This window comes from Marmota monax, unplaced genomic scaffold (assembly GCF_021218885.2).
Source record: "Marmota monax isolate L192 unplaced genomic scaffold, Marmota_monax_Labrador192_F-V1.1 WCK01_AAM20220418_F8-fsc00044, whole genome shotgun sequence".
NCBI lineage: Eukaryota > Metazoa > Chordata > Mammalia > Rodentia > Sciuridae > Marmota > Marmota monax.
In genome coordinates, this window is record NW_026695198.1 from 8,651,210 (window position 1) to 8,674,348 (window position 23,139).

Consider the following 23,139-nt stretch of genomic DNA (forward strand, 5'->3'; position numbering starts at 1 on the left):
CAACAGCAAAATACACATTCTTCTCAAATAAACATAAAACATTTTATAGGACAGATCACCTATGAAGTCCCAAAACAAGCCTTACCAAACAAGAACAAACAAAAAAGACTTAATTCATACCAACTACCTTTTCCAGCCAAAATGAATTTTTACAATCAATAGAAAACTCATATATATGAAAATTAAAACAACACTTTTTTTTAAGCTGTTGATAGACTTTTATTTATTTTTATGTGGAACTGAGGATCAAACCCAGTACCTCACACATGCTAGGCAAGCGCACTACTATTGAGCCACAACCCCATACCAAAAGAACACACTCTTAAACAATTGATGGGTTAAATTCTTGCAACAAACAAAACATATCCAAAACTTATGGAATTCAGGAAAAACACTACCAAGAGGAAATTTTTATAGCAATAAACACCTCAAGGACAAGAACAAACTATGCCCAAAATTAGCAAAAAGAAGGAAATAATAAAGATTAGAGCTGAAACAAAACAGAAAACAGAAAAATTGGGGGGTGGGGGGGTCACTGAAATGGAGTTGGGTTTTTAAAAGCGACAAAACTGACAAACTTCTAGCTAGATTAATGAAAAAAATAGCTGAAAACATAATAAAAAATAAAAGATGAAAGAGAAAACATATTTCCAATACCACAGAAATGAAAATGATCATTAACTTATGAACAATTATATATATCAACAAATTGGATAATATAAGAGAAATGGATAAATTCCTAAGAACATAAACTCTACCAAGACTAAATCATGAAGAAACAGAAAAAATGAAGGTCAATAATAAGTAAGGAGTTAATCAATAATCAATAATAATAACATGTCTTCCATTCATGAAAAGCCCAGATGCAGATGGCTTCACTGGTGAATTCTACCAAACATTTAAAGAACTAATGACATTCTTTCTCAAACTCTTCCAAATAATTCATGGAAGAACATTTCCAAATATACTTGAAGAAGCCAGAATTACTCTGATACTTAAGTCAGAGAAAGACACTACAAAAGGACTATAGACCAATATTCCTGATGATGGTAAACACAAAAACTACAACAAAATACTACCAAGCTGAATTCAACAGCACATTAAAAGGATCACACGAGACTGGGGTGGTGGCTCAGTGGTAGAGCACTCACCTAGCACATGCGAGGCCCTGGGTTCAATCCTCAGCACTACAGAAAAATAAATAAAATAAAGGTTTGGTGTTCAACTACAACTAAAAAATAAATATTTTTTTTAAAAAAAGGATCACACACCATAACAAAGTGAGATTATCTGAGATGGATGCAAGCATAGTTCAACAGTAGAAAATCAATTTGTGATATTCCACAGTAAAAGAATAAAAATCATGATCATTTCACACATGATAAAAACTCTCAGCAAACTAGAAATACAAAGAAATTACTTTAACATAATAAAAGCCATATATAAAAAGCCCACAGCTGACATCACACTCAATCTGTGAAAACTGTTTCCTCTAAGACCAGGAAAAGGAAAAAAGCCTCACTCTAATACCAGAAGTACTAGCCAGGACAATTAGGTAAGAAAAAAAATTAAAGACATCCAAATCAGAAGCCAGGTGGCTTCTGTAACATACCTGTAATCCCACACACCTGTAATCCCAGCAGCTCAGGAGGCTAAGGCAAGAAGATCAAAGCCCTCAAAATAAAAAAGGGGTTAGGTGCCCCTGGGTTCAATCACTAGCACCAAAAAAATAAAATAAAATAAAATAAAGGCATCCAAATCACAAAGGAAGAAGTAAAATTATGCCTGCTTATAGATGACAAGTTCTTATGTGTAAAAAATCTGTCTCCAAAACAGTAAACCTGTTGGAGCAAAAAAAATTCAGGAAAGTTACAGGGGCTGGGATTGTGGCTCAGTGGTGGATTGCTCACCTAGCATGCATGAGTCACTGGGTTCGATCCTCAGCATCACATATGTAAAATAAAACTAAAAAATAAATATTAAAAAAAAGAAAGTTACAAGATACAAATCAACAAATCAATCTGTTACCCCTTTTATACGGTAACAACAAATTATCTGAAAAAGAAATTAGGAAAATAATTAACAATTAATTAAATGAATTAAAGACTTAAACATTAAGACTCGAAACTATAAAAGAAGAAATGCTCCATGGCATTAGTCTTGGTGATAGTTTCTTAGAGATGACACCAAACACAGACGCAACGAAAGTGAAAACAGACAAGTGGGAGTACATCAAAGTACAACACCTCTGCTCTATAAAGGGAAAGGTGTGAAAAGGCAATCTACATAATGGGAAAAAACATTTGCAAATTACTTATCTGATAAAGGGTTAATATTTAAAATATACAAGGAAATCCCACAACTCAAAGAGCATGAAAACAAATAGCCCAACTTTAAAAAGGATAGAGGACTTGAATAGACAGTTCTGCAAAGAAGACATACATAACAGGCATATTTAATATGCTCCATATCATTACTTATTAGAGAAATGCAAATCAAAACCAGAAGATAGCATTTCACACCTGATAGAAAATGGATAGCCATCAAAAAAACAAAGAATAACAAGTGCTGGCACATATATGGAGAAATTGTAAAATCTATATACTGTTGGTGGGCGTGCAAATGGAGAAACAAAATTTAGGAAAACAGAATGAAAGTTCCTAAAAAAAAAAAAAATCAGAAATAGAATTACCATTTCATGCAGTAATCCCATTTCTGGGTATATGTGAAAAAAAGAACTGAGATTGAAATCTCAAAGAGAAATACAAACTCCATCTACTGTAGTATCATCACTGTAGTAAAGACGTAAAAATTACCTAAATTTGCATTGATAGACTATGAAAAAGAAAACATGTTCTATATACAAAATGGAATACTGTTCACCCATAGAAGAGAATCCTACCAAATAGATAGGATTTGTGGATCAAAATGGATAAAACTTGAAAACATTATATTAAGTGAAATAAGCCACTCACAGGACTCATAGAAGCAAAGAATAAAATGGTGATTGCCAGGAGCTGGGGAGAGGGAAAATGGGAAGTTGCTGTTCAGGGGGTGTAGTTTCAGTTATGCAAAGATGAACTAGCTCAAGAGATCTGCTATAACACATTTTGCTTATAATTAACAATACTTTGCTGTAAAAAACTTAAGTGGGCAGCCCTCATATTATCTGTTCTTACCATAATGAAAAACATTTTAAATTTAAAAAGATGGACACAAGAGCAAAGGAATTCTGAGACAAGCTATTCTGATATTGACCCATAGCCTTAATAGAAACTTTAATGCTCTTCAAGATGTCTTCTGCTTCTGCAGATAAATGGAAACCTTAGTGCACTCGTAGCTCTTGATGTTCTGTATCAAAGTTATTATTTAACTCAAATACTCATCCAAAACAATTTTTTTTGTTGTTGCTTGAACACAAAGGAAATTAATATTCTTTCAAGATATTTATAGTAGTTCTAATTTCCACATGGCTGGATCTATCCCAGGTCCCCTTGGCTTCACCACAAAGGATCCCTGCACGTTGTACGCAAAAGAGGCACAGAGAACCCTATATGTAACTCATGATGACTTAGCTATCTATCATTGTTCGTATAATAATCATCCCAGGGAAAAGTAGGGGGTGGGATAGGACTCTGAATGAGACCCACAAGGGACAAATGGAGGGGAGAAGTTACCCTCTAAAGGATTTGGGAAAATGTTTAGGAACTAGAACCAAAGAGATAAAAGCTATAGCTATGCCATTCAAACTCCTGTGCTCTCATAGTGGTTAACTTTTGTGTATCAGCTACACTTTCACAGTGGCATTTTTACACAAACAACTTTTATTTCAAAGTAGTTCAGTCAAGTTATGGAAACGTGAGTTCATTTAACCAGACTATATGGCACATTGCATATGAAGTGTTTCTATCTTTACAGTTATGGCCATTAAGAAAAAAATAATGACTGTCTTTATGTGGTATCTAGGGAAACCTAGAAGCAGGTCAATCATTTGAGGCAGTTGCTCATGCTTTCATATCCATCCTCTAGCTAAACAAACAAGTGCAAGAATACACAGGTTGATTTGAGGGGGAAAAAAGGGTTTTTTTCCACAATTAATAAAACGATTGCATCACTATAGAATTAAAGTACAAAAATGGATCATCCCAACACTGTATCTAGCACAATATATTTCTTTCTTTAAAACTGGAAGTCTAAAACATTACCAACCAGTGCCCATGGTACCATTTCAGTTCCCCAATCTGTGAAATGTTCTTTATATCTAGTTTCTATGTTGCCAAATACAAAGGTAATGAGCTGACACAAACACAAGCAAGAAAAAACTATTTCATGAGCACCCACTATGATATAGGCATTCCTCTAGGTGCTAATGATATAGCAGAGAACAATTTTCCCACAAGAACTTAACAAGTCCACCTTCATCTACTGCTGATCCTACATAGCCACAGTCACGAGATTTTTTTTCCAATACACTTTTCTATTAGTTCTGACTGACCTCAATTTACTTCAAGATTCCTCAAAGTATTTCTTCCAGTATATCTAGGAATTCATCAGTAACTGTTCTATTAACTGTGAAGTAGCATCTTCAAGGTTGGTACTTTATTTCTTAATATGCAGCTTTTACTGGTAATTCCCCATCAGTGATATTCCTATCACATTTCCCAGTAAGATATTCAACTTTTCTGCAATGGCTAATTTTCTACAACTGAAGAAAAGAAGGTGGGGAAAACAGTTGACTAAAACGCCTTAGATCATAACTCTTTAACTGCAGTTTTTATTTTGAAAACTCAATTCAAAATCCCCAAATTATACTTTGACATTTAAAGACAATCTTTGAGTAGCTATAAAAGTAGACAGAGTCTCTTACTTCTTTTGTTGTCTTGTTAATATTTTAAACATTTTCCATTTGTGAGATATAAACAGATTTAGGTATTTGGGCATATATAAATATTTCAGAATTTCTGCCACAGCTAGCAAAATTTATAAATCAATATTCATCAGCAGTTGGGTAAGCAAAAAAATAAAAATAAAAAACAAGGTTTTTACTGTTTTCCCAAGATGGTTCTGTATTATTCACCACTGTATCTGTCTACCTTAAATTTCTTTGTATGTTCACTTACAAGTTACTCTGTCCTGAAGTAAATATCGTAAAATATTACCCTTTATTGTACTTACTTCTAATGATTTGATAACTGGTCAGTATCCCTCAGTAGTAAGACCAACATATTATAGTATGTGCACATAAGGATACAGTTTTGTCTATTTGGAACCACCACTCCCTCCCAATCACCAGCAGTCCAGGAAAAGAAAAAACATACTCTGAACTACTGCTCAGTTCTCATTTGAGCAGACTTTACTTACACAAAACTATACTCTAGAAATACCTCAGTAGTTGGAGGATAAAGGGTACTTTTTAAACAAAAGGAAAAATAAAATTCAATGTCTAAAAAGAATGACAAAATGTGATACACACTTAACAACAACAAAAAAACTTTATTGAGTTACAAATTTTAAAATGGATCACTTAATTTAAAAGTGGGACTATTTTAACCTTATTATCCTTAAACTCATTCTTTCAAAAATGCACTTTATTTCTGAAATGATATAACAAAAGGTTCAACCATTAACTGACAAAGTAAATGTGGGTTAGTGCCCGTGGTCCAATCCTTAACATGGACATCAAGATGATTTGCAGAAAGAAACAGGAAGAGAGTAAGCAAAGGAAAGTGTAAAGCATGTATGGAGGTCTTTCTATGGTAACTGACAGAATGAATCTTCAGCATGATAAACTGTATACTTTGCAATAGTGGCCTTTTAAGATGTGCTAGAGCAATTGTAACCAAGTAACCAAGGTGAAAACTATTTTTTCTTATTCCTAACATAACAAATGGTAAACACATAAACAAACAAAAAAAAACTTAATCTTAAGATACATACTGTGAAATGACTCACTCTAATTCATGTTTTCAGTTGATTCAACAATCTCATTCATCGTATAACAGAACAAGTCTGCAATAAGGCTCAGAACAAAAATATCTTCTATCACCCTCCATACAGAAAGACCACAGCTTTAGTGATTCCTACAATCCTTATGCTTAATCCTTGGTCAGTATAGATTTTCAAATAAAATCAAGTCATGAACTGTTAACAATAACTATTCTACACTAAGATGCTAACATTTTCTTCCCAGTACATCTTCCTATGAGGAGAAAAAAACTGTCAGAAGCTTTTGCTCTTTGCCTGTAAGGAGATTTATGAAAAGCCCTATGAAACTATAACAATGTTCTTTTGTAAAACTAAAATACCCTACCAAGTCAAACAAGTAAATAAACAACAAACCAAACTGATTTTAACAAAGTCAAGTCATGTTTCCAAAAGTAAAATCTATTAAGAACAATTAATATACATGTACAAGAAATTACAAGAAATGATGATCACGGTTAGTTACAGATGCAAAAGTAATATGTAATTAGCCCAAGCATGTGAACATAATAATTAAAATCAAATTCATATGCTAGTTCAAATATTATGTACAATTTAGATAAGATGGTCAAGTATTATGTGAATACAAACCATATTTGGTAAACCTAAACTTATATTACCTTTTTTCTTCCTTTAATATTTGTAGGTATTTCATATTCATGCCAATATGAAAAAAAAAATGAAATTTTTATTTATGTATTAGAGAACAATAGAATTTCTACTGTACGCTTCAGACTGTAAAAAAATTAAGGAACATTTTCCTTTAAGAAGAAAAAAATAAAAATAAATTGCTAAAAGTTTGATAAAAGTTTAATATCAACTTACTTGTAAAAATGGGGGGGAAAAGGATTGAAACAGATATCATACAATTATTGTATGATCTCCCTACTGATCTGAAACTATAGAAGGCATTGAAGAAAGGGATGTTAGGTCAAAAACAAACACTAACCCCACGGGATGTATGCTGATTTAAAAATCTGACTTTCAAGAAATCTAGTTGTTTGGCCTAGTTTTAAAGCTAATTACAAAATCCATTTTCTTAATGGTCCAGATCCAATTCTTCCAACTCAACAGAACTGTCAAAAGAGAAGAAATATTTCATGAGACCTTTAAATGCAAACAAGGGGGCATATATTTCCCATTAACATAATATACATTGTAAATTGTTTTTTTTTTTAATGAGACATTTTTGGAAAAGATTTTTCACACATAGTAGTTACCTATCTCAAGGATTTGACTTAAGAATTTGACAACTTAAAATTTGACAACTTAAAATAGATAACCAAAAAAATGTATATATGAAACATTTTAGGTTTTTTTTGTTGTTGTTGTTACTGGGGATTAAGCCAAGGGGCACTCAACACTGCGTCTCGACCCCAGCCCTTTTCTGTATTTTATTTAGAGACAGGGTCTCACTGAGTTGCTTAGGGCCTTGCTAAATTGCTGAGGCTGGCTTTGAACTCTCATTCCCTCTTGCCTCAGCCTCCTTAGCTACTGGGATTTTTATTAAGGGCCTCCCTAGCCGCTTAAAAGTTTTTATTAAATGACTCTCTTGATTTTAGGTTGAAACAATAAAAATTGTGCTGGGCACAACAGCATATGCCTATAATTCCAGACACTCAGGAGGCTGAGGCAGGAGGACTGCAAGTTCAAGGTCAGCCTCACACTTCAGTGAGGCTCTAAGTAACTTAGTGAGACCCTATCTCAAAATATAAAATAAACAGGGTTGAGGATGTTGCTGAATGGTAAAGTGCCTCTGGGTTCAATACCCAGTACCAAAAAAAAAAAAAAAAAGTAAAAATTCCTACCAGCTTTCTACATTAACCTGAATTTTCTTAAATTCATTAGGCACTATGTCTTATATTCTGCTAATTAAGATTGTATTCAAAGCAGCACAATACATGCTCATAATAAAAAATTGACCAATCATGCAAAACAAATCTAAGAGAAATATCTGAACAAGTTTGCTCAACAGGATTGAAATTTTAAAAAAATAATAATAATCAATGTCCCTCTCCTAAATATCAATGTAAAATATTCACCAACTTAGAAGGGTAAGAAACACTGCTCAAAATCATGAAACCCTTTCAATATTGGTAAATTCTTCATCTCAGAATCAAATATTTGTATATAATGAAATAGGTACTGGACTTAACCTTTAGCCCCCAAAGTCCCAAATTACATTTGTGGAAGTTATTTGTCTGGCTTCCAATACACTTCTAATTTCCAGAAAATGATTTAACCTATGTGAATAATTCAAAATTAAGTATTAAACCGAAGTCTGTAAATGTAGCCAAAAAATTAAATAAATAAATAAACCTTTTACATACTTCACAAAAACTGATAAGAACACGCAGAATTTTGGGGACTGAGAGGCACTTTACATACATTATCTCTACTCTTCATCACAACCTTCAATGCCAGTATTATTTACATTTAATACATGAGAAAATGACAGTTAGTGATGGTATGTGCAAAAGATTTTAAAATCAGTTTATATGGTTCCAAAGACATGAAAGCCTCCCAACCCTACACCTGTAACAACCCTGCCTATATTTACAGTAAATGTATTTTTGGGACTAAGGTGTAACCCTTCTCTCAATTTTTAATTTTATTTTTGTAGCTCACAAAACCATTCAAGAATGAGTTATTTAAATAATATAAACTTATCAGTGAACCTACTTCAAAACCTACAGGCAACATTAAGGTTTAGTGAAAATGCCCATCAAACCATAAGACTGATCACCTGTAATTCCTAAAATAATAAAAATCATTGGGCTTAAGTTCAACAAGATAAAGAAAGTTTTACTGAATAAAAATCAATTAGAATAAGTAATAAACATATAGATTTTCTGGGAGTTCGAGAAGAAATGATGTAATGAATATAGGATCTTGTTATGATAACTGGGCATTTAAGATTCTCTCCTGGGGACTAGGGAGGTAGTTTGGTGGTGGAACTTTTGCTTAGCAAATGCAAGGCCCTGGGCTCAAGGCCCCAGTACCTAACAAAAGTGGGGGAAAAAAAAAGAAGATTCTCTTCTAGTTATTCTTGTCCCTACAACAAAACATATATAACAAGGAGGTAAAATCAAGTTAATTATTTCTAGTAGGATATAAAATAGCTTATTCCAATACAAGTAGTTAATAAAGGACTTCTACATTACTGAACAGTGTGAGAATACATGTATAATTTAGATACTAGGTAAAATTATTAAAAGACTAAAAAAATTGTTCTATTATAAATGAGTATAATATGAATTCAAGAGGGTGCCATACCTTCCATCGATTTCCACATTCATTACAAACAACAAATGTTGTCATTGGTTCATCTGCACTTCGGGTTTGTACCTGCAGCAAAATCAAGTGAAAGATATTACTTAAGTAGTACTATAAAAAAAGAAAAACCTAAAGAACATCAACATATAGATATGTAATTATCACAATGGTACCAAAATAAAATGTGTAAGAGCCTAGAAAAAATACAAGTAAGCAAAATAATATCAAAGAAGCATGTATTTCCAAACTTGATTTTTCTAAACCCCTTTCCTCTTCCATGTTTAATTTATCCCAGATAAGTAGGGAAATCCTCTAAAATCACCCATTAAATATAAATAGTTAACGTGAAAAAACATTCATCAGTAACAAATACAAAAATGTACAAATTTAAACATGTTGATATTCTCTTACAAAGTGGCAAAGATGTAAAAACTAAGAATATTTCATTCTGACATGTAACTCCTACAACCTCCTAAATTAAGCAATAAGGTTAAGAATCTTAAATAACTATTGTCTCTAACCTATCTATTCTAAGACGGTAATTAGAAACATGAAGACCTATGTATAAGAATATTTGAAAAATCCAATTTTATAATAGCAAAAGTGCTGGAAACAAGTATCCAATAAGGAATTAATGTACTAAAAGTGCATCCATCTGATGGAATATTATATAGTCATTTGGATTTTGCAAAGGATCATGTTTAACAATTAAGAAAATGCTTACACTTATAGAATTTACATGAAAAGTGAATAAGACAGTTTTGGCAGCATATACCTCCAAGTATATGTAAAAAGAAAATCACAAAATATTGCAAACATTAAAATACTGATGATTTACTCTCTATAGATGGCAGATGAAAGGGTGATTTGAAATCTCTTATTCATGGGCTGAAGTACATAGCTCAAAAGTATGGCATGTGCTTAGCACACATGAGGATATGGTTTTAATCCCTAGAACCACCCACCACCCATCATATATTTCTGTAATTTTCCTAAATTTCAATAAGTAAATATTATTATGTTGCACAAATAGTTTATATGCTCATTTGATCTAGCAATTATACTGCAGAGTATATAACCAAAAGAAATAATGAAGTAATTGTAAATTCACTTACATATCAACATTACTCACATTTAAATTTTTTGTATCAGTTATTTTCACGAGAACTTTGGAAGGTTTTTTTTAATTGAAAAGACGTAATTTTTTTGATTTTTTTTTAAAGTTAATATTTATTTATTTTTTTTAGTTATTGGCGGACACAACATCTTTGTTTGTATGTGGTGCTGAGGATCAAACCTGGGCCGCACGCAGGCCAGGCCAGCGTGCTACCGCTTGAGCCACATCCCCAGCCCTAATTTTTTTGATTTTAAGAAATCATACTAGGCTGAGGTTGTGGCTCAGTGGTAGAATGCTTGTCTAGCATGGTATGAGGCACTGGGTTCAACTCAGCACCACATAAAAATAAATAAATAAAATGGAGTTACTATGCCCATCTACAATTAAAAAAATTAAAAAGAAATCATACTGACTTCACATTTAGACTAGGTTCCTTCTGTTAAAAGAATTTTTTTTTATCTTAGCTGTTTATAACCTGATAATGTAAGATATATCACTTCTACTTTCCTGAGCCTTTTCTACCTGACTAGAAGAAAATAGCGCAACTAAAACGCAGAATTTTCTGAGACTACTTCTATCACATACATGTTCAATTCAATAACTGTCAGTAGTAAAACTTCTACACATCAAAACAATAAATTATAAGACATACAAGAATTATGGCCTGTTTACATAATACCCAGTAATCAACTGCTGATGAACTGTTAAAATACAAGTCATCTTGGGCTGGGGATGTGGCTCAAGCGGTAGCGCGCTTGCCTGGCATGTGTGCGGCCCGGGTTCGATCCTCAGCACCACATACAAACAAAGATGTGCCCGCCGATAACTAAAAAATAAATATTAAAATTCTCTCTCTACCTCTCTCTCTTTAAAAAAAAAATACAAGTCATCTATTAAACAGCATATATTTTATTTAATTAACTGATACAGTTTTCATAGCAACTATTTCCATGAAGGTATGATTTTAACAATTTATTTTTTCTTAACTGCAATCGGTATTAAGAAAAGCATTCTTTCATCTTAGAGATATCTCTTTTTGAAAATTATCAAAGTACTGGTAATTATCCTTGGTACCTATAAGCATTGTTAATATGAAAATAAGAATCTATAAATAATCACAAACCTGTGTGTAAGTGCAATTCTTCTTTTTACATTTACCACATGTGAACAAGTCAGTCTGAGTGCCACCGGTCTTGGCCATCTGATGCTCTCTGATGGCTTCTTTGGTCAAGTTTTTCCGCATCTCTTTGAGCTCATCACTAGCCATTTCCTATGATGGAGGTGGAAATACCACTCAGTTACAGAAATCTTCTATACAATATGTATATCCTATGATCTAAATGCTTTAATGTTCAGTTAGCTTAATAATAATAATAATCAGCATTTAAAAGTTTAAGAAGTATAAAATTAATATTTTTTCTTAGAGAACTTATAAGAGTTTGCTTCCTTTAACATTTTCTTCAAATGCTCATAAGTTTGCATGTTAATACTGGAATTAATTGTTGTTTAAAGGCTATAAACAATGTAAACCTGTAACAATGAGTACCTATAGTATCCAGATTGTGGTCTCTAAATACCACAGCCCAGAAGGAAGCCAGGGACCTTTGGAGAAATTCAAGCCTTGGGGTAAGAAGAAAAAGGATATGTCAGGGTCATGTTCTGTACCAAAAATCACAGAAGATACCAGAGAGTATCACAGTTGAGTCCAATGGAAACAGAGGTCAATGTGAAGTAACTCCTATCAGCCAAAAATAGGACCATTTCTTATCCATTAAATTAAATTACTGTAAAGAACTAATCCCGAGAAGGATAGAAGATGGCGGCGAGGGGAGTGCATTGCCCCCGTGTGCTGCTTCACTGTGTGGGAGTATGACAAGTCAGGATGGCTAAAGGCTATCTTGTTAGGAATTTCCAGCAATAGTGGGGTGCTCCGGAACATGGAGGAAGGATTTCCATCGCACGAGGATCGGCTACGGGGACTCAAACGCGAGACGTTTGTCGCACGGAGGGTAATACTACTTATTCAGCAAATCGCCCCGCGGCTAGAGTCTGCAGCGCGCGCTGGGAAACGAGGAGATAGCAACGCAGGGATACAGCGCTGCAGTTTTTGCCAGCCGTGCAAGCACCGTACTCAGGGCTGAATTCTGGGTTCGAGACGGGGGAAGGAAGCGGTCCATCTCGGTTCTCCACACCGGTCAGACCACAGAGGAGGCCAGCAGTCACCATGTTGGAAAGCTGACGTCACCATCCCTGTTTTCGACTGACCGCAGCACATTCAGCCATAGAACAGGTAATTTCAGGCTGCCATTCGCCTGCGGCTTGCAGACAGATTGCTAGGATTCAGTGCATGGGTGCTTCTTAGAACCTGATCTTATCGGAGCGAACACCGAGGGCGGGGCGGCCCGGGGCGGCCGAGTTCCGGCTCCCGGAACCGCCCTGGCCCAGGGCTGCGGAGCCTGCGGAGGCTGCTTCTTGGACCCTGCTCCTATCAGAGCATACACCAAGCACTAAGCGGCCGAATTCCGGCTCCCGGAACTGAGCCCGCGGGGACTGCTTCTTGGAGCCTACACTTATAGGAGCTTACACCGAGCACGAAGCGGCCGAGTTCCGGCTCCCGGAACTTCCCTGGCCCGGGGCTAGGAGCCCGCGGAAACTGCTTCTCGGTCCGGGTCCTGCTGAGGGCCGGTCAGGACTCAACCGTTGCTTTGGTTGCCCGGCAAGGGGAACGAAATGCTGCCATTTGCATAGGATACCAACATGACAGAGATCTGATGTCATCAGAAAGCGGCGGAGGAGAGAACTTCATCAATACCAGCGGCGACACAGTTGGTCTCCTGGTAGGGGGGGTGAGGCACAGACACCCGAGTCTCCTCAATTTGTCCTCGAGCCAGAGGGGAGGAGCCGGGCCGCCGCCAGCGCCCGGAGCAGGCCCAGCGGCTCGCCAGCGTGGTGACTGCGTGACCCCAATTAGAGAGGGGGCGGAGCGGAGCCGCCACCCGCACCCGCAAGGTGGGCAGACCCGCGACCCAGTGGTACATGGGCGTGGTAGGAGGGGCAGGGCAGAGACGCCCTTAGCGCTTGCAAGGTAAACAGACCTGTGACAGCCTGGCGGGTCAGGCCCAGGGGCCTGCCAGTGTGGTACACACGTCACCCCAACTGGAGTAGGGGCAGAGCAGATCCTTCTCCCACGCCCGGATCAGGCCCTGCCGGTGTGGTGGCCACGTGACCCAATTGGAGTGGGGGCGGAGCGGAACCGCCACCCGTGCCCACAGGGTGAGCAGACCTGTGACCAACCTGCAGATCAGGCCCAGGGGTCCGCAGGCGTGGTAGGAGGGGCAGGGCAGATCCGCCGCCCACGCCTCCAAGGTAGGCAGACCGGCGGATCAGGCCCAGGAGCCTGCCGGCGTGGTACACACACCACCCTAATTGGAGTAGGGGCAGAGCAGAGTCGCCGCCCGTGCCAGGAACAGGCCCAGCGTCCTGCAGGCGGGGTAGTCACGACACCCCAATTGGAGTAGGGGCAGAACAGAGCCTCCACCCGTGCCCGAAAGGTGGGCAGATCTGCGACCGACCAACGGGAAAGGCCCAGTGGCCTGCCGGTACGACAGACACGTCACCCCACTTGGAGTAGGGGCAGAGTAGAGCCGCCGCGCGCGCCTGCAGGGTAGGCAAACCTGCAACCGACCGGCGGATCAGGCCCGGTGGCCTGCCGACGTGGTACACTCGTCACCCCAATTGGAGTAGGGGCAGAACAGAGCCGCCGCCAGCGCCCAGAACAGGCCCAGTGACCTGCCGGCGTGGTAGCCACGACACCCCAATTGGAATAAGGAGAGAGCAGAGCCGCCGCCCGCACCTGCAGGAAAGATACGCAAGCAGTATGAAAAGACAAGGAAAGAAAGGACCACAAGCAATGCAGGTCAACGCAACTTTAGAAAAGGTAACAGCTGCAGCAGATGGAATGTCAGATAAAGAATTCAGGATATACATGCTTCAGATGATCTGGAGTATCAAGGAAGACATTAAACAGCAAAATCAGACAATGAAAGATCACTTCGACAATGAATTACGCAAACAAATCCAGGAAGCAAAGGATCAACTATACAGGGAGATAGAGGTTATAAAAAACAAACAAACAGAAATCCTAGAAATGCAGGAAGCAATAAACCAACTTAAAAACTCAATGGAGAATACTACCAGCAGAGTAGAACACTTAGAAGATAGAACATCAGACAATGAAGATAAAGTATTTCAACTGGAAAAGAACATACACAGCTCAGCAAGACTGTTAAGAAACCATGAGCAGAACATCCAAGAAATATGGGATAACATTAAGAGACCAAACTTAAGAGTCATTGGGATACAGGAAGGTACAGAGCTCCAAACCAAAGGAATGAGCAGTCTATTCAATGAAATAATACGAGAAAACTTCCCAGACTTGAAGAATGAGACAGAATCCCAAATCCTAGAAGCCTACAGGACGCCGAATGTGCAAAATCATAAGAGATCCACACCTAGACACATTATAATGAAGATGCCCAACATACAGAATAAGGAGAGAATTTTAAAAGTTACAAGAGAAAGGAAGCAGATTACATTTAGGGGTAAGCCAATCAGGATAACAGCTGATCTTTCAACACAGACTCTGAAAGCTAGAAGATCCTGGAATAACATATTTGAAACACTGAAAGAAAATGGGTTCCAACCAAGAATTGTGTATCCAGCGAAATTAAGCTTCAGGATGGAAGATGAAATTAAAACCTTCCAGAATGTGATTGTAGACGGCTGGTGTGAGTTCGGGAATAAAGAGTTGCTGTTTGAATCTACAAGCTGTGTGGTGGCTCGTGATTGTGTGCCCAGCCAGACTGCGGCATTTGTGCCCAGCCAGACTGCGGCATTTGGCGTCCCATGCGGGGAGCTTCTGAAGCTTAGAGAATAATATTTATTGAATATCAGAGCAAACACGAAACACCAAGAAGCCGAATTCCAGCTCCCGGAACTGAGCCCGCGGGGACTGCTTCTTGGAGCTTACACTTATAGGAGCTTACACCGAGCACAGAGCGGCCGAGTTCCGGCTCCCGGAACCGTCCCGGAACCGCCCTGGCTCAGGGCTGCGGAGCCCGCGGAGGCTGCTTCTTGGACCCTGCTACTATCAGAGCATACACCAAACACTAAGCGGCCGAATTCCGGCTCCCGGAACTGAGCCCGCGGGGGCTGCTTCTTGGAGCCTACACTTATAGGAGCTTACACCGAGCACGGAGCGGCCGAGTTCCGGCTCCCGGAACTTCCCTGGACCGGGGCTAGGAGCCCGCGGAAACTGTGTCTCGGTCCGGGTCCTGCTGAGGGCAGGTCAGGACTCACCCATTGCTTGGGTTGCCTGGCAAGGGGAACGAAATGCTGCCATTCGCATAGGATACCAACATGGCAGAGATCTGATGTCAGCAGAAAGCGGTGGAGGAGAGATCTTCATCAATACCAGCGGTGACATAAGCAGTTGGTCTTCTGGTAAGGGGGGTGAGGCTCAGTCACCCGAGTCTCCTCAATTTGTCCTCGAGCCGGAGGGAAGGAGCCGGGCCGCCGCCAGCCCCCGGAGCAGGCCCAGCGGCTCGCCAGCGTGGTGACCGCGTGACCCCAATTGGAGAGGGGGCGGAGCGGAGCCGCCACCCACACCCGCCAGGTGGGCAGACCCACGACCCAGTAGTACATGGGCGTGGTAGGAGGGGCAGGGCAGAGCCGCCCTTCGCGCTTGCAAGGTAAACAGACCTGTGACAGCCTGGCGGGTCAGGCCCAGTGGCCTGCCAGTGTGGTACACACGTCACCCCAACTCGAGTAGGGGCAGAGCAGATCCTTATCCCACGCCCGGATCAGGCCCTGCCGGTGTGGTGGTCACGTGACCCCAATTGGAGTGGGGGTGGAGCGGAACCGCCACCCGTGCCCGCAGGGTGAGCAGACCAGTGATCAACCTGCAGATCAGGCCCAGGGGTCCGCAGGCGTGGTAGGAGGGGCAGGGCAGATCCGCCGCCAGCGCCTTCAAGGTAGGCAGACCTACAACAGACCGGCGGATCAGGCCCAGGAGCCTGCCGGCGGGGTACAAACACCACCCTAATTGGAGTAGGGACAGAGCAGAGTCGCCTCCCTTGCCAGGAACAGACCCAGCATCCTGCAGGCGGGGTAGTCACGACACCCCAATTGGAGTAGGGGCAAAGCAGAGCCTCCACTCGTGCCCGAAAGGTGGGCAGATCTGCGACCGACCAGCAGGACAGGCCCAGTGGCCTGCTGGTACGACAGACACGACACCCCAATTGGAGTAGGGGCAGAACAGAGCCGCCACCAGCTCCCAGAACAGGCCCAGTGACCTGCCGGCGTGGTAGCCACGACACCCCAATTGGAATAAGGAGAGAGCAGAGCCGCCGCCCGCACCTGCAGGAAAGATACGCAAGCAGTATGAAAAGACAAGGAAAGAAAGGACCACAAGCAATGCAGGTCAACGCAACTTTAGAAGAGGTAACAGCTGCAGCAGATGGAATGTCAGATAAAGAATTCAGGATATACATGCTTCAGATGATCTGGAGTATCAAGGAAGACATTAAACAGCAAAATCAGACAATGAAAGATCACTTCGACAACGAATTACGCAAACAAATCCAGGAAGCAAAGGATCAACTATACAGGGAGATAGAGGTTATAAAAAACAAGCAATCAGAAATCCTAGAAATGCAGGAAGCAATAAACCAACTTAAAAACTCAATGGAGAATACTACCAGCAGAGTAGAACACTTAGAAGATAGAACATCAGACAATGAAGACAAAGTATTTCAACTGGAAAAGAACATAGACAGCTCAGCAAGACTGTTAAGAAACCATGAGCAGAACATCCAAGAAATATGGGATAACATTAAGAGACCAAACTTAAGAGTCATTGGGATACAGGAAGGTACAGAGCTCCAAACCAAAGGAATGAGCAGTCTATTCCATGAAATAATACAAGAAAACTTCCCAGACTTGAAGAATGAGACAGAATCCCAAATCCTAGAAGCCTACAGGACGCCGAATGTGCAAAATCATAAGAGATCCACACCTAGACACATTATAATGAAGATGCCCAACATACAGAATAAGGAGAGAATTTTAAAAGCTACAAGAGAAAGGAAGCAGATTACATTTAGGGGCAAGCCAATCAGGATAACAGCTGATCTTTCAACACAGACTCTGAAAGCTAGAAGATCCTGGAATAACATATTTCAAACACTGAAAGATAATGGGTTCCAACCAAGAATTGTGTATCCAGCGAAATTAAGCTTCAGGATGGAGAATGAAATTAAAACCTTCCACGATAAACAAAAGTTTAAAGAATTCGCAGCTAGAAAACCATCTCTTCAAAACATCCTAGCCAAAGTATTACAGGAAGAGGAAATGGAAAATAACAATGAAAACCAACAGTGGGAGGTAGGACAGTAAAGGGGGGGGGAAAACAATCAAAGAGGAAAACAAACAATGTTTAGTAACAGAAATAAACAAATATGGCTGGAAGAACAACCCATATCTCAATAATAACCCTAAATGTTAATGGCTTAAACTCACCAATTAAGAGACACAGGCTAGTAGAATGGATCACAAAACAAGACCCAACAATATGCTGCCTACAGGAGACGCATTTGATAGGAAAAGACATACATAGGCTGAAGGTGAAAGGTTGGGAAAAATCATATCACTCATATGGACTTCGGAAACAAGCAGGCGTGTCCATACTCATATCAAATAAAATAGATTTCAAGCCAAAGTTAATCAAAAGAGATAAAGAGGGACACTACATACTGCTTAAGGGAACCATACACCAACAAGACATAACAATCATAAATATTTATGCCCCAAACAATGGTGCAGCTATGTTCGTCAAACAAACTCTTCTCAAGTTCAAGAGTCTAATAGACCACCACACCATAATCATGGGAGACTTCAACACACCTCTCTCGCCACTGGACAGATCTTCCAAACAAAAGTTGAATAAGGAAACTATAGAACTCAATAACACTATTAATAACCTAGACCTAATTGACATATATAGAGTATACCACCCAACATCAAGCAGTTACACTTTTTTCTCAGCAGCACATGGATCCTTCTCAAAAATAGATCATATATTATGTCACAGGGCAACTCTTAGACAATATAAAGGAGTAGAGATATTACCATGCATCTTATCTGATCATAATGGAATGAAACTGAAAATCAACGATAAAAGAAGGAAGGAAAAAGCATACATCAATTGGAGAATGAACAATAGGTTACTGAATGATCAATGGGTTATAGAAGACATCAAGGAGGAAATTAAAAAATTCTTAGAGATAAATGAAAACACAGACACAACATATCGGAATCTATGGGACACATTGAAAGCAGTTCTAAGAGGAAAATTCATTGCTTGGAGTTCATTCCTTAAAAAAAGAAAAAACCAACAAATAAATGATCTCATACTTCATCTCAAAATCCTTGAAAAAGAAGAGCAAAACAACAGCAAAAGAAGTAGAAGGCAAGAAATAATTAAAATCAGAGCTGAAATTAATGAAATCGAAACAAAAGAAACAATTGAAAAAATTGACAAAACTAAAAGTTGGTTCTTTGAAAAAATAAACAAAATCGACAGACCCTTAGCGATGCTAGTGAAGAGAAGAAGAGAGAGAACTCAAATTACTAGCATACGGGATGAAAAAGGCAATATCACAACAGACACTTCAGAAATACAGAAGATAATCAAAAACTATTTTGAATCCTTATACTCCAATAAATTAGAAGATAGTGAAGGCATAGATAAATTTCTTAAGTCATATGATCTGCCCAGATTGAGTCAGGAGGATATAGAAAACCTAAACAGACCAATATCAATTGAGGAGATAGAAGAAACCATCAAAAGACTACCAACTAAGAAAAGCCCAGGTCCCGATGGGTATACAGCAGAATTTTACAAAACCTTTAAAGAAGAACTAATACCAATACTTTTCAAGCTACTTCAGGAAATAGAAAAGGAGGGAGAACTTCCAAATTCATTCTATGAGGCCAACATCACCCTGATACCTAAACCAGACAAAGACACTTCAAAGAAAGAAAACTACAGACCAATATCTCTAATGAACCTAGATGCAAAAATCCTCAATAAAATTCTGGCGAATCGGATACAAAAACATATCAAAAAAATTGTACACCATGATCAAGTAGGATTCATCCCTGGGATGCAAGGCTGGTTCAATATACGGAAATCAATAAATGTTATTCACCACATCAATAGACTTAAAAATAAGAACCATATGATCATCTCGATAGATGCGGAAAAAGCATTTGACAAAGTACAGCATCCCTTTATGTTCAAAACTCTAGAAAAACTAGGGATAACAGGAACATACCTCAATATTGTAAAAGCAATCTATGCTAAGCCTCAGGCTAGCATTATTCTGAATGGAGAAAAACTGAAGGCATTCCCTCTAAAATCTGGAACAAGACAGGGATGCCCTCTCTCTCCACTTCTCTTCAACATAGTTCTCGAAACACTGGCCAGAGCAATTAGACAGACGAAAGAAATTAAAGGCATAAAAATAGGAAAAGAAGAAATTAAATTATCACTATTTGCAGATGATATGATTCTATATCTAGCAGACCCAAAAGGCTCTACAAAGAAACTATTAGAGCTAATAAATGAATTCAGCAAAGTGGCAGGATTTAAAATCAACACGCATAAATCAAAGGCATTCCTGTATATCAGCGACAAATCCTCTGAAATGGAAATGAGGACAACCACTCCATTCAAAATATCTTCAAAAAAAATAAAATACTTGGGAATCAACCTAACAAAAGAGGTGAAAGACTTATACAATGAAAACTACAGAACCCTAAAGAGAGAAATAGAAGAAGATCTTAGAAGATGGAAAAATATACCCTGTTCATGGATAGGCAGAACTAACATCATCAAAATGGCGATATTACCAAAAGTTCTCTATAGGTTTAATGCAATGCCAATCAAAATCCCAATGGCATTTCTTGTAGAAATAGAGAAAGCAATCATGAAATTCATATGGAAAAATAAAAGACCCAGAATAGCAAAAACAATGCTAAGCAAGAAGTGTGAATCAGGCGGTATAGCGATACCAGACTTCAAACTATACTACAGAGCAATAGTAACAAAAACAGCATGGTACTGGTACCAAAACAGGCGTGTGGACCAATGGTACAGAATAGAGGACACAGAAACCAATCCACAAAACTACAACTATCTTATATTTGATAAAGGGGCTAAAAGCATGCAATGGAGGAAGGATAGCATCTTCAACAAATGGTGCTGGGAAAACTGGAAATCCATATGCAACAAAATGAAACTGAATCCCTTTCTCTCGCCATGCACAAAAGTGAATTCAAAATGGATCAAGGAACTTGATATCAAATCAGAGACGCGCCGTCTGATAGAAGAAAAAGTTGGCTACGATCTACAGTCGGTGGGGTCGGGCTCCAAATTCCTCAATAGGACACCCATAGCACAAAAGTTAATAACTAGAATCAACAAATGGGACTTACTCAAACTAAGAAGTTTTTTCTCAGCAAAAGAAACAATAAGAGAGGTAAATAGGGAGCCTACATCCTGGGAACAAATCTTTACTCCTCACACTTCAGATAGAGCCCTAATATCCAGAGTATACAAAGAACTCAAAAAATTAGACAATAAGAGAACAAACAACCCAATCAACAAATGGGCCAAGGACCTGAACAGACACTTCACAGAGGAGGACATACAGTCAATCAACAAGTACATGAAAAAATGCTCAACATCTCTAGCTGTCAGAGAAATGCAAATCAAAACCACCCTAAGATACCATCTCACTCCAGTAAGATTGGCAGCCATTAGGAAGTCAAACAACAACAAGTGCTGGCGAGGATGTGGGGAAAAGGGTACACTTGTACATTGCTGGTGGGACTGCAGATTGGTGCAGCCAATTTGGAAAGCAGTATGGAGATTTCTTGGAAAGCTGGGAATGGAGCCACCATTTGACCCAGCTATTCCCCTTCTTGGTCTATTCCCTAAAGACCTAAAAAGAGCATGCTACAGGGACACTGCTACATCGATGTTCATAGCAGCACAGTTCACAATAGCAAGACTGTGGAACCAACCTAGATGCCCTTCAATAGACGAATGGATAAAAAAAATGTGGCATTTATACACAATGGAGTATTACTCTGCATTAAAAAATGACAAAATCATAGAATTTACAGGGAAATGGATGGCATTAGAGCAGATTATGCTAAGTGAAGCTAGCCAATCCCTAAAAAACAAATGCCAAATGTCTTCTTTGATATAAGGAAAGTAACTAAGAACAGAGTAGGGACGAAGAACAGGAGAAGAAGATTAACATTTAACAGGGATGAGAGGTGGGAGGGAAAGGGAGAGAGAAGGTAAATTGCACGGTAATGGAAGGAGACCCTCAGGGTTATACAGTGGAGGGGGTAGAGAGAGAGGAGGGGAGGGGAGGGGAGAGGTGGGGAGGGGGGAGGGTGGATGATGGGAAAGGCAGCGGAGCACAACAGACACTAGTATGGCAATTTGTAAATCAATGGATGTGTAACTGATGTGAATCTGCAATCTGTGTATGGGGTGAAGGTGGGAGTTCATAACCCACTAGAATCAAAGTGTGGAATATGATATGTCAAGAAATTTGTAATGTTTTGAACAACCCACAATAAAAAATTAAAAAAAAAAAAAAAAAAACAAATAAAAATAAACAAATAAAAAAAAAAAAAAAAAAAAAAAAAAAAAAAAAAGAAATTAAAACCTTCCACGATAAACAAAAGTTTAAAGAATTCGCAGCTAGAAAACCATCTCTTCAAAACATCCTCGCCAAAACATTACAGGAAGAGGAAATGGAAAATAACAATGAAAACCAACAGTGGGAGGTAAGATAGTAAAGGGGGGGGAAATAATCAAAGAGGAAAACAAACCATGTTTAGTAACAGAAATAAACAAATATGGCTGGAAGAACAACCCATATCTCAATAATAACCCTAAATGTTAATGGCTTAAACTCACAAATTAAGAGACACAGGCTAGTAGAATGGATCACAAAACAAGACCCAACAATATGCTGCCTACAGGAGACGCATTTTATAGGAAAAGAAATACATAGGCTGAAGGTGAAAGGTTGGGAAAAATCATATCTCTCATATGGACTTCGGAAACAAGCGGGAGTGTCCATACTCATATCAAATAAAATAGATTTCAAGCCAAAGTTAATCAAAAGGGATAAAGAGGGACACGACATACTGCTTAAGGGAACCATACACCAACAAGACATAACAATCATAAATATTTATGCCCCAAACAATGGTGCAGCTATGTTCGTCAAACAAACTCTTCTCAAGTTCAAGAGTCTAATAGACCACCACACCATAATCATGGGAGACTTCAACACACCTCTCTCGCCACTGGACAGATCTTCCAAACAAAAGTTGAATAAGGAAACTATAGAACTCAATAACACAATTAATAACCTACACCTAATTGACATATATAGAGTATACCACCCAACATCAAGCAGTTACACTTTTTTCTCAGCAGCACATGGATCCTTCTCAAAAATAGATCATATATTATGTCACAGGGCAACTCTTAGACAATATAAAGGAGTAGAGATAATACCATGCATCTTATCTGATCATAATGGAATGAAACTGAAAATCAACGATAAAAGAAGGAAGGAAAAAGCATACATCACTTGGAGAATGAACAATAG

The 23,139-nt window shown here is 38.8% G+C and overlaps 1 protein-coding gene across 1 annotated transcript in view; it reads right to left on the reverse strand.

Annotated features, from left to right (window-relative positions):
- Window positions 1-5,473: 5,473 nt before the first annotated feature.
- Tcea1 (transcription elongation factor A1) overlaps window positions 5,474-23,139 on the reverse strand; it is a 54,405-nt gene continuing 36,739 nt past the window's right edge. The window contains exons 8-10 of the mRNA XM_046428581.2: window positions 11,499-11,645; window positions 9,259-9,330; window positions 5,474-7,058 (exon numbers count right to left, since the gene is read on the reverse strand). Of these exons, the coding sequence (XP_046284537.1) occupies window positions 7,050-7,058; window positions 9,259-9,330; window positions 11,499-11,645 (228 nt within the window). The 3' untranslated portion in view covers window positions 5,474-7,049. The remainder of the gene's footprint in view (window positions 7,059-9,258; window positions 9,331-11,498; window positions 11,646-23,139) is intronic.